Source organism: Taudactylus pleione, unplaced genomic scaffold (genome assembly GCF_031769625.1).
Source record: "Taudactylus pleione unplaced genomic scaffold, aTauple2 ptg000242l, whole genome shotgun sequence".
Taxonomy (NCBI): Eukaryota; Metazoa; Chordata; class Amphibia; order Anura; family Myobatrachidae; genus Taudactylus; species Taudactylus pleione.
In genome coordinates this window covers 3,011,029-3,024,032 of record NW_028284644.1, presented here as the reverse complement: position 1 = coordinate 3,024,032, position 13,004 = coordinate 3,011,029, and the positions used below count along the sequence as shown (strand labels likewise).

At 39.0% G+C, this 13,004-nt stretch overlaps 1 protein-coding gene across 3 annotated transcripts in view; it reads left to right on the top strand.

Moving 5' to 3' along the window:
- LOC148516717 (zona pellucida sperm-binding protein 3 receptor-like) overlaps nt 1–5,893 on the top strand; it is a 178,398-nt gene extending 172,505 nt beyond the window's left edge. For 2 of the 3 annotated variants that reach the window (XM_088479578.1, XM_088479577.1), the window contains one exon: nt 662–5,893. In XM_088479578.1, the coding sequence (XP_088335704.1) occupies nt 662–723 (62 nt within the window). In that variant the 3' untranslated portion in view covers nt 724–5,893. The remainder of the gene's footprint in view (nt 1–661) is intronic. The other variant, XR_015879383.1, reaches the window with a different exon arrangement.
- The last annotated feature ends 7,111 nt before the right edge of the window (nt 5,894–13,004 follow it).

The following is a 13,004-nucleotide window of genomic DNA, read 5'->3' as shown; positions in this document are numbered from 1 at the left end:
AGTTAATCCATTATTGTATATAATTATACGTTCTATACGGAAAATGTGACTTTTGGTTCCCAAATACGTGCCTCTAAAGTATGCTACTTGATTATAAAAGCTGTTAGTAAATGATTTTTGCTGTTTGTTCAAGCAATGTCTGTTTTGTCTAATGCAGGACTTGATACTGTAACTTGTTCAAGCACTGTATGTCTTGTCTAATGCAGGTGTTGATAACTTAAGTCCTCAAAGATTTATATATATATACTTAAATTGTTAAAATATTATATCAATTGCTCTGCTCAGGAATACAGTAAATACCCTTTTTAAAACTTTGAAATAATGGACAAATAATGATAAATCCTACTTCCTGTGCAGTCATCTGATTTTGATTCTTGAGAACATGAGCTACCTACTCCTGAACTAGCATATGTCTTTAACTTGGTCTGTGGGCTCCAATTCTAGATATTGTAAACCGTCCTTTGGTCTTTGCACCATTACTCATAACAGTTTTCTGTGTGTGTGTGTGTATATATATATATATATATATATATATATATATATGTGTATATATGTATATATATATATATATATATATATATATATATACAAAATTTATCTCTCTCTCTATAAAAATTTTCTAATGGCTTTTGCTGTTTTGTTTTTTTGTTTTTTCTTTTAGGAAGCCCAAGCCAGATACTCTTAATGTGCAGTACACTCATTGTGATGCGTAACTATATATGAAGAAATGAAGATCTTTTTACATATTTCTGGCTTTCTTATTCCTTTTACATCTGATACACACTGAAAAAAAGAACATCTGAGCACTGAGAAGAATCTTTCTCTATAAACCTGGTTGTCACTCCACTGTTTTGAAACTTGGGTATAAGTAGAATTCATATTATATGCTAAACAACTAATATTGGATTCAGCTCTCAAAGCTGATTGGCTGGTATTTCAGAGACACATGGACACTTGCTAGGCACTCTCCTCCATTTAGTACCTGGCAGGTCTGCATCTTCATGTTCTCGCCTTATCTCTCGTCAGGCAGACATGACAGTAACAATTGGGCATTTACTGTAAAACTGGGCTGCAAAGCCCGCACAAGGCATGAAGAACCCTTCTATTCTTGCAAGTAGAACCGCAAGAAGTACACAGCCTGCTCTCAGTGGAACTCCGAGCAGGACATTACCGGCTGTTAATGCTTTTATGGGGTTATTATACCCCTTAATTATCTATGTTAAAGCTACCTGCAGCATTTAAGCAAAAATTACTGTGTAACACACTTGTGCCTATATACATCTTTCATATAGAAGAGCAACAATGTTGGTCTATATTAAAGTGACCAGTGAATGTCCGTTCCTTTTCCCCAAAAAATATTTTTTTCTGTATATTTAGATTACCGTAATTTCCATAACTCATGTCTCAGATAACTATCATGTCACAGGAAGTTTGGTAAGCATGTATCATGTGCCAGAGAAGTTATTTGGCTATGTTCTAGTTGTATTCATGTTCCAGTGCAAGTGACTGTCGTATCCTGGCTCTCATGGGATAACTTTTTCTGCAATATTAAATGCAATTAGGAGGATGAGCTCTGTTTGTACCCACTAACTTGAAATATTGATTTATCAGTACAAAAACTATTTACTGTAGTATGTACATTAAGGCAGATGTTGAAAGCTTGAGGTGGCACGGTTTTATGCAAAGTCCTTTTCCACAGCTAATTGATGTTGGAGAAATAATTGATATCAGCTAATTGAGCCCTGGTTAATACTTTTAGAAAGTTGTGAAAGGATTCGGTTGACACGTGTGATTCGGTTGACACATGTGTGATGTTAATCTAATTGTAGCGCATGATCCGACAGTTGGCCTGATTCTGATGTGGACGGTATTGCACAGCTGCAAGGAAGAGCCTGTACTATACCATCCAACTAATATACTAATGCAGCAGGAAGTGTCTATAGGAAATAGACACCTCCTGCATGTATCTGCGGTCCAAGTGCAGCGTCTGTAGACGATGCTTTGGATCACCATTGGCTTTATGCACATATCTAAATCGGGCCCATTGTTCAGCAATGTGGCCGGGTTAGGGTTCATGACTTCATTATACATGTGGTTTCAGTAGATTTGGTCATGTCTAATTTCTCCCTGCCATTTGCCATATTTTCTAGCTCTGGAATTTCATCAGAACTCTGGTAAGAACACCATAGATTCCAGTCTATAAATGATGCCTGGGGGAATGTGCTAATGATAGTTAATGGTCACAATGTTTAAATAGATTTGTAGTTTCTTTAACAATGAATAAATAACGTGGTGAGTAAGCATAATCCTGCCAAATTTTTTTTTCATATCCAAGTATTGTGGATATTACAATCATTTTGCCACTTGAAATTTTCCAACTTCTAATTGGTAATTGTGCATTTTTTTTTTTTTTAATTTGTAATGTGGATAAATGAAAGAATAACAATGATTTTGTTTTAATGTACAAAACTGTTGTCAGAGTGGTATCTTTTCCTTCAGAAATCAATAATTGGATTTCTGACTAATAGTTATTATTCTAATGTGATGTAAGTACTGACCATTTAGTGTAAATTCCATTTTTTCCCACTTGGAAAGTATGAGTTCACCCAGTTACTACTTTGGTTGCATAATATGAGTGAGTAGTTTTAATATAATTATCATTATTTAGTTACATGTATAAAAACAACCAAATGGCCTATTTTGTAATTATTTGCCAGGTCCACTCATTAGTTGAGTGTTTCTCTCTCCGAGTCTATCTGCTACACGTCTCCACGTAATGTGCAAAGGATGTCCCGCTTGATTCCTTATCTCCGCCAGGGGAAATCCGGAATTGGGTGTAAATATGAAGTAATTTGCAGAGAAAACAATATCCCCCACTAGCCAGAAAAAGCCCAAGTAAAACCTTTACAAGTACATTCAGTTTTTATCCTTGAAGGAAAATGTAGAGGGAATTACAGTTGAAAGACTATGCAGCTATGTAAACAGTTGTTGCAGACCACAGTTTGTTTCCATGTTTGTATGTTGAGAAGTAATGGTCTAGCTGCTGATTTAGGGCACAAGTAATGTTTTTAAGTTTTAGGAATTATTCAAGTAACTTGAGTGGAATTACCCTTATGTATATATTTATTTATTAAATAGTTTACCAGGAAGTAATAAATTGAGTCACCTTTCAAATAAGTAGGTATTGTATTCATCATATATAATTGAGGTCTTTGACTCCTTTTAAAGGCTTCATTTTGTTAAAACAGGTTGTTGCAGCGACAGGGAGCTCGACAGGAGCAGACAGATTTCTTATTGAGTTAAGAGACCATTGTCTGTCATCTTGGCCTAATCTTAGGCCACAGTGCTGTAAGCTGCAGGACTAAGAAGTGTTCAGGTATTTAGACCTTTTATCTAGAAAGCTTTTCAATGATAAAAAGGCAAAGTGCACTCTACATGTGGATTCTCTGGGCATTTTTTCCTATGATTCTTATACCTTTGTCTCTTGGCCCTAGTCACCATCCTTGTTTACATTTAATATACTGTTCTAATATGCATATCATCCGCATATATAGTATGAGCGTTCCCCAGTTAAAGAATGATAAATACAAATCATTTGCTTTACTGTACAGATGCATCTGGGTGGGACAGAACAGACTGCATAGAGTGTGACTGCTTATTTATTGTATGGTTGTTATTCTAGACTTTTGATTGTAGAAATCATTTAAAAGAGTTGTTGTGGGTTAAATTACTTGGGACTCAGTCAAAGTTCCAGCAAGTAGTCTGCACTTGTACTGTACCCCTGGAACTAAATGCTCATATGCCGAATTGAATGCATCTGTGTGACTGCACCACCCCTATACATTCACTTGGCTAAGTAGCGCCATCACTGTCTGTGCACATTTGCAGCATCCCTATACCTTGTGCAAGAGATCATTCTATAATCAGATGGATTTCTGCAGATGTGCAGTTCCTTCTGCATGCCCTAACTAAAATTAGCCCACATGTTACGCCCATCCATCCGCAAGTTAAGATGCGACTAAAGTGCATACATTCGGCTTAATAGCATGTGCAGTGCGAAAAATAAATACAATGGATCCGTCCACAAAACCAACTTGTATGCTGTTTTGAATCCGTCCCTTTGCTTATGCATACTATTTTATGAACTGGAATAGATGGAAATGTGTTTTAAGATGCAAGATAACATAGTAGTATGGACGATCTTTGTGTTGTTAGTACGTTGAAGTATAACTTTTAGTCACACTTGCACACTTAATGTTAAAGCGCTACATGCAGGGTTACCTGGTAAAAGTGCTAATGTGACAGTATCCATTAATTTGTGTAATCCTATTTGAAACGGTATCTATGTTGTATATACCACAGCCTTTCTAAATACTAAACTTTCCTGCAAGAGGAGACACCAAACTCAGGGCCTGATTCAGACCCGGACGCATGTGGCCGATCGCTCGTCCGCCGTACGAGCGGAAATATTTAAATGCAAGCGCTCGCTCGTATGTTCGCTCGTAGCTAACCTTCTGCCCCATATTCTCCCAACCCCTCCTCTAGCTAGCGAACGTTCAAAATAGCGAGCGTCCGTCTCCTCTTTGGTTGCAGGGAGCGCTCGCACAAGTCAATTCCGGAAGTGGCCCTGTCAGTTTTCGATTGCCTGCTATTTCATATTTCAAACATACTTGAATCGATTAATGGCAATCACTATATTAATTACCTTAATTGTTATTCACATGTTTGCAATCCTGGTTTTTTTTTCAATGTCAATAAACTTTATTCTTGTTAATGTGTGTCATTTCTTCCGCAGAATACGTACGGTTTGACCAAGGGGATGGTTTTTCTAAATTAAAAGTTTGTTTGAATGCTACTAATCTTTTGCGTTTTTTTTATAGGCAGATTTTACTAGTTTAATTTTTATATTTAAATTAGCTTACGCATGTCACTGCATCAAGCCTATGATCACTCACATTATATTTGTGAGGGTGTAGGTCACATGACTCATACAATAACCAATAGAATGGTTCCTGTTAATTTACAAAGTACATTAGCCAATCAAATTTTTTCTAGGACCTTTATTAAAACTGTTTTGTGTAAAAAAAAAAAAATCTAATCTAAAATATTAAAACTGTTTTGTGTAGATAAAAAAAATCAAATCTAAACTAATGATCCTCACTGAGGTGATGGACGATCGCATTACAAACCTTCCGCCCCCATCACCAATCTCCGCAAGTGCCGTCGCCTGCGTTCCCTCGGCTATCGCCGAAATATTGGACAGCTGGAACGCAGGTGGTCGGATCTGAGGCGCAGATCCCCACGCCTGCTGGCCCTTTTGCGTCTCCAGATTGGGCAAAATAAGTGTTTCTGTGTATGTTTATATTTTTTTGTTTTTTTTATTTTTTTCTCATACCTGCGTGTGCATGTTTACAGTATAGCCCTGTTTGTTTATTTTGAACATACCTGCGTGTGCATGTTTACAGTATAGCCCTGTTTTGTTTTGGGTTTTTTTGGCAAAAAAAAAACAAAATAGGAAATTTGTAATTAAAAATGTTTTTCTCCATGATTTAGGGGCAGAGCGGAGAGTCAGACGGCGCCGACGTGTGGCTCGTCCCCGTTTTGCATTCTTTTTTTTTTTGGACATGTTTTTGTAACTGATGTTTGTTTTTTGTATAGTCAGAATTTTTTGTGGGTTTTTAAAATCTAAATGAAGGTGTCATTTTAGTAAGCCGCACATTTTTTTTTTCCCCACAGGACCAGAGGCGTAACAAGGCAATTGCTGCCGGATTGCTTGATCTCCGGGGCCATGTCATTGCCATGCTGGTGGCATTGGACCACCTTTTGGCGATCCTGTGCTACTAAGTTTTTTTCATTACCAAAAAAAAAATTAAAAAAATTTTATTTTGATTTATTTAAGTCTCATTCCTTGTCTGTAAATCTTAGATTGTTGAACCTTACATAAGTCTACTATTTGTCCCTGTGTTTTTAAGTAATGTAAATTTGTTTGTAGAAAGGTCAATTAAGTATGTAAGCTTGCACATTAAACACATAACAATACCAATAGGTTTGTAGAATTAACGTCAAAAATCGAATAATTATTTTTTGGGGTAATGTAAAAATTAAAGCTACCTGCTTAGGCCTAGAATTGAAAACATACTGATTCACCATAATACCTTTGGTGTTTGTTTTTAGCAACAAAGCAGGGTACAAAAGTTTAGAAATTAAGAAATTACAGTATTAGGCATTAAGCAAGTTTGCATTTTTTTGAACAGGTTACACTTGGTTGTAATTTACGAAGGAAATGGTTGGTTAACGAAAAAAATAAATTTATTGCACACAAATAATAAACACCAAGTGAATTGACAAAATAAATTCACACATTGAAAACACACACAAAAGTCCAAGCAACACCAAAATCCCCCCCAAAAAATAAAAAATCAGGAACTGTTTGAAGAAGTAGCATGCCAACATGAATCCACAAATGAGGAGAAGAAATCATTGTTCCCGAAGTTATATTCAATGTGTCCACATAAAGTCATTTGTGTTGATCAGGTAGTATGCAAGGATTTTTATGGTCATTTTAGGGATTAAAAAAAAAAAAAGTTAAAAGTGTACATTAAAATATTATTTGTCTACATTGTGTCAATTAAATTAATTTGTGGAAATAATTACCTAAAAAATCTTGCAACAATTTGATCGCGTATGGCCCCCCACATACTGACCTCCGACCAACCTCAGGGGGGCCGTCCTCAGGCAAGGCATCCTCTGGCTGCATTGGGACACCACTCCTTATGGCGATGTTGTGAAAAATCACACACAGGACCACAATTTTTGAAACCATAGCCGGCAAATACATGAGGTCGCCACCAGAGCGGTGGAGGCATCTGAAGCGGCCTTTTACTGACTTTGTGGTCCTGGTGTGGGAACCAAATAAGGAGTGAGCAGCCAGGGCGAGCAAGGGTAACCACTGTCTCCTGGGAAAATATAAAAAACAACATCAGGACCATAGTGTACCAAGCTTTGCATTGGTTTCAACAGAAGGTGTCAACTTACCCAGAAGCCACGCATCACCAGCTTGTAGGTTGTTTAATTTGTGCCAAATCCCTGATTGCCGGATGACGAAGGAATCGTGCACTGCTTGGGAATTTAGCATTAAGGGACAGGATCTGGAGGGAGGCATCACATACCACCATTACATTCATCGAATGAAAGTGCTTGCGGTTCCTAAATATTGCCTCCAGCCTTGCTGGAGGTTGAAGTGGTATGTGAGTGCCATCCACAACCCCTATGATGTGTGGGAAGCCAGCGATTTGGTAAAATTTATCCTTCACCACATTAAGGGAACCCATATCCAATGGCATTTTAATAAAATGATGGAGGTGTTTAAATAGTGCATCCATCGCTGCCCTCAGGATCCTTGAAAAGGAGGATTGGGAGATTCCTGCGACTATTCCCACGGTGGTTTGAAAGGATCCTGAGGCACAAAAATGTAACACCGACTTTAATTGCGTAAGTGGTGGTATTGCTGTAGGACTGTCAATTTGCCGTTCAAAATCACTCTCTATTAATGAGAGAGTGTCTATGATGATTTTTGGCGGCAGACGGTAGCGCCTTAACACCTCATCATCTGGCATTCCAAAAAGGGTGACACGTGTTCTATATATCTGGGGCCTTGCACGCCTACGAGGCCTACGCCTGGGACGAAGTTGAGGTTGGTCGGGTTCTGGAACCATGGCCAATATAATACGACCAACATCAACCTGAAATGTTAAGCCAGGTAGTTATTTTAGACAATGTGTTAAGAAAAATATACTCATCTTTTCAAAGAAAACCAAAGATTCTTACAGGCCTGGGTCGTGTCATGTGAAAATCCACCTACATTTCAAAAGTAGAAAATATTTTTATGATTAATTTTATAAACTAGGAATTAAACCAAATATAGTTTTTGAGAATTTAGAGAAGGGAGCACACATTAGTTTGCAAAATAGTACGCTACATTTAGAGTTAAGACATGATTTTATACAGAACAAGCACACATTAGTTTGCAAAATAGTACGCTACATTTAGAGTTAAGACATGATTTTACACAGAACAAGCACACATTACTTAGCGAAACATATGCTAAGACCAACACATCTAATTTGTTAATTAATAAAACCAAAAACACTTACCAAATCAGACAAATATCAAAAAGTTATAAAAGGTCACTTGGGTTCCAGCCAAAATAACTTTAAACAACAAAAAACAAAATAAAAATTTTTCCACAATTTATTAATACATGTTTATGGGATTTATTGAAATACTCAAAAATATAAATAAAAATAGCAAATAAAAATACGCAAAAATGCTAACTTAAACAAAGAAAGTAATAAAAAAAAACGCTCCTTCAAAAAAAAAACTTTCACGTTCCACCAACCAAACAACAAAACACTCTACAACGATATACCTCCATCAATCAAAAAATGCCACCTCGAATGGATCACACCAAGCCATAAATAGTCTACATTTTCCCGCTCAAATTAAGGACGGACAATAGGAGCGCACAATGAATGATGCGGCCGAATTATGCTGACGCATGTATAAAAACGTCACTGAAGGCCAAAATCGGTCTGCTGCATTGAGACCGATGAGTATACAATGAGTACAGAGCAGCAAAGTAACTAGCCAAGAGGCGCCTTGTAAGTATTTGTTTTTGTATTGGAAAATGATTATGTTTAACATTACATTTTGAAACATTTTACATAAAAAATTTTTTTTACATTTTAACAAAAGGTGTGGAGGATGCCATGGAAGAGGCTGCTGGGCCTAGTAGGCAAACTAGGGCCAAAAAAAAAGGCAGCCACAATTCACAAGGAAGGAGATGGAGGTTTTGGTGCAAATGTGCAACGGCAACCTGCCACAGGCACCAAGGAATATGGGTGCAACCCAGAGATGGAAACTGTGGGACGACATAGCCAGTGCTGTCAATGGGGTGGGTGAGTTTGAACATTCAACCCGGGAGGTCAAACGCCAGTACATAAAAACTACATTTGACTAAAAAGTGGTTACAGGTCCAAATACTGCAGTAATAATGCCAACTTTTTTACCAGATGGAGCGACTTCAAATATCAGCTTAAACAAAAACTTGCTGATAGGGCTAGGCATGCAGGGGGGACAGGTGGGGGTCCCACCCCTGTGTCACTTGAGCTCACGGATTTGGAGGAGCTGGCACAGGGGTGTGTGCAGGATGAGGAGGTGTTTGGCGTGTCGAACATGGATACCGACATGCCAGACTTTGCGGCTCCTCATGTTGCCCCAGGTAAATGTAATGTTAACAACTCAGAAATGTGTTTTGGAAAATATCTAGATTATAATTTTACTCTTTTCTCTTTTTTCTCACAGAGACACAGGCGGATGAGTCTGCTCCAGAGGTGAGCTTTGGCCGCAGAATTTCTTCTGGCTCTGCAGGGGAGGAAGCAGTAGATCCGGCTGGGGACCCTGTGGAAGACAGTCCAGGGCATTCCCCCTTGCAGGCAGTGGCCCTCCTCGCTGATCTCAATGTTAAAACGGATCAGCACACTGAGATTCTGCTGAGGATGGACGCCAATCTGCTACGGGTGGCGGGCGCCCTGGAGGAAAATGCTGCCGCCAACGTGAGAATTGCAAATGCCCTGGAGCAGCTCGTTTGCCAGTACATGTTGGAGCCGGCCTCCCTTCCTGCCGGAACATCAGGACCCTCCACCTCTGGCACAACAGCCATCCCTCCAAATGTGCCTAGCCCTATGCCTAGTCCTGAGGCCACAACATCTGCCTCTGGCCAGGCCAGCTAAGGACATCCCGGACCCGTTCAGGCTCCCTCCAACCCCCGGCCAAACGGCCTAAAAGGCGATGACAGCACTGGCTAATTTCCCCACAATCCATCTCTGTGTTTGCCCCATATTCCTTAATGACCAAAAAACTTCCCTCTCCTTTCTTGTGAATTGTTTTTAATTTTTTATATTTTTTTATTTCAAATGCCACTTATTTTGTTTGTGTGTGTGGCCAAAATCATTTGTTATATTTTTTTACCTTAAAATAAATTTTGTTTCTGAAAAAAAAAAAAAAATTACAAAAATTGACACAATCATTTAATAAATTTATGTTCAAAATCTGCAAAATTCTATTGTTGATTTATTCAAAAACTGGTTAAAAGGTAATCCCTCAAACAAAATTACAAACAATACAACGGAAATAGAAACATTACATTTTTTTTTAAAAAACTAGGGTTAAAAAAAAATGATGAGTTTTAATTAACACTTAGCAAAAAAAAAGGACGATTGGTTTCTAGGCCAAAAAAATTAGGAAAAAAACAAACATGCGTACAATATTGTTTCCCTAAAAAAGAAACACAAATATTTCAAAAGCCCACAAAAAAAAAATTGTTCGCTAATTGTATGACCCAGAAATTAGCAGCTGAGTAGTTCACCTGCGTTCGGTTTTTAGCTACTAAAAAAGGTTTATTTGCGAAACACCTTACAAGCAGTTTGGCAAGTAAAAGATGATTGTTTTTGTGGCCTCAACTGATCAATCAGTACACCATCGATGAGCCCAGGGAAGTACGAAGAGACCATCGTCATTGCGGTAGACTGTACCAGACCACAAGCTGAGCGAGCAGTCTTAATGGAAATTGGATCAGACAGTGACGTATCACTTGTTCCATTCACATTTGGCGCTCGCATAAGATAATTTATGTACGCCCAAAAAACGCCTCGACACGCCTGCGTTTTCCCATCTCCACCCCCGTCACCACCCCAAAACGGACAGTTCTGTCAATCAAATTTGACATGTCACTTCCTGTTCGCTGTGTCTACGATCGACTGAAAAATGACCACAATCAGACGTACGCACATGCGCACTGTTACACCGACGCATGCGTGGTTGGACAACATCGTTTGACTACGACCGAACGGCCACTTGCGAGCGCCTCTGAATCAGGCCCTCAGTTTTGTTAGGAACCATTTAATCTACTGCTCATGCTGCTACTGTGCAGTGTTTGATCATATTGTGTCTGCAAGTACATAATCCCTGGCAAAAGCAATAATTTATTGCTGAAGATTTAAACATGACATGGATTGTAACTTGTCTTGAGTTTGTGTAAAATTGTTCCTATTTAGCAGCGTTATACCTACAGTTAACATTGCAGGTCACCTGGCCAAATATATATGTATGTAAAGCACCAATGTGTACGTGCCTTAAAAACAAAAAAAATAAAAATTTTCAAGGCTTGGTTTTATTAAAAATCAGTTTTACAAAACTGCCAGTTTTTATGTGGTGGTTAAACCATGAGATTTGACTAAAGGCAAAGCTACACAAGGTATGAAACCACAATTGCAGTTTGGAGACCTTTGCTGAGATTGAAACAATCTCATTTATCAATCGACTGATTACCAGACTACTAGGGGTATTCAATATGAAACGTAAACTTCGCCGTCTGAGTGTCGAAGTTTTCGCCGCACATCGGAGCTTTTGCCAGGGAAAAAGTATCGCGCGCGCCCCCGATTATACCCGTATTCAATATGAAATCGTCGAAAACGGCACCCGGCGAATGTGAAATGAGCGAAAACTTAGCTGATTTTTGGGGAAATTACCCTAACACCCCCAAAAAGATGCTCTGACATGGGGGATCACTCTGGATACCCCCGATTAGCCCTGCTCATGGTTTTTGGGGTCTTTAAACGGGCTCAATAGCTGCTATTTTGGGGATCTGGGAAGGTGGTGAAGAATAGTATTTACAAGGTTTTTTTGCAGAAAATAAGTAGTCCCAGCAAATTTTGGGTACTTGAAAATGGGGGTGAGCATATTTAAAAGTTGCTAAAGTGAAGTTTTAAAAAACGTGAAAAATCCACCTGCCGCAAACACCTACAATGAAAAAAATACTTGGGGACCCCCCCTAGATTGTAGTTCGCTAGTTTTTAACTTTGTACCCCCCAATTTTTTTTTTGCCCCCAAAATGAAAGTGCTTTTTTGGGGGGTCTCCTGAGGTTTTTTAAAAAAAAAAATGAAACCGTTTACCTTTGGGGGACTGTCTGAAGGTTGCAGGGTGGTTTCCAAAATGTTGCACCCCAAAACCCCAATTCTGCACTTTTTTTCGCCACCCATTCCTTGGTGATACTTTTTCGCAGGGTCGAATACAATATACTTTTTGCACCGGCGATAAGTTTTCAAATTGAATACGGTGTAAAAGTAAAACCGGCGAAAATGACATCATCCGAGCGAAAACATCGCAGAAACTGCATTTTCAATACTCCTGTACATGGCAAACAGACACTAAATGGTAAAAAAAAAACTTAAGATCTGATTCAATCAGGTAAGAGAGCATAAACCACATGCTGCTTCACCTAAACTGCAGTGTTTCCGTTAGGCTGTTTTAGCAGTGTGCCGCACCCTGCCCGATTTGTAAGTGCTGAAATGCACCCTGCCCTTATGGCGGCACCTCGCTAAAACAGCCGTCCTCACCCACGGGTGCATTGTCTCGAGAGGGTAAAAGTGGCGGTGAAACAATCACCGGTGAGTGAATAGATGCCATGCGCATACGCACAGCATCTATTCATTCTGCAGGCAGAGCTTGGGGGCAGTCCAGCATCTTCATAAGTGCTGGGCACGCCCCCTACAGTGACAAAAAGTGGCGTGTCTCAAGGACAAGACCCTTTTTAGTGTCCTTTTTTTGAGAGGCGTCCTGCCCCCTGCCTGCCCTAGTGTGATGACTAATCTTGCTTGGCAAATAGGTAAATTTATTCTTTTATCCCCAATTCCTTTCCTACAGCAGCCAATGAGACGCTTGCAAGAGTTTCATTGGTTGCTGTCCTTCAGTTATGCAAAAAGGGTTTTGGCAGGCGCCAAGTAAGAGTTGCAGCTATTGGAGAGACTTAAAGCTCAGAAAAGCTTTTTACAGTATGTAGAAAAACTGGGTATATCCAGCACTGGAGAAATACACGTTCTTTCTGCTGTAATTTAGTGCAAATGTTCCGCCTAAATTTATTGTTGGTAATTGATGCCTTTTGAGC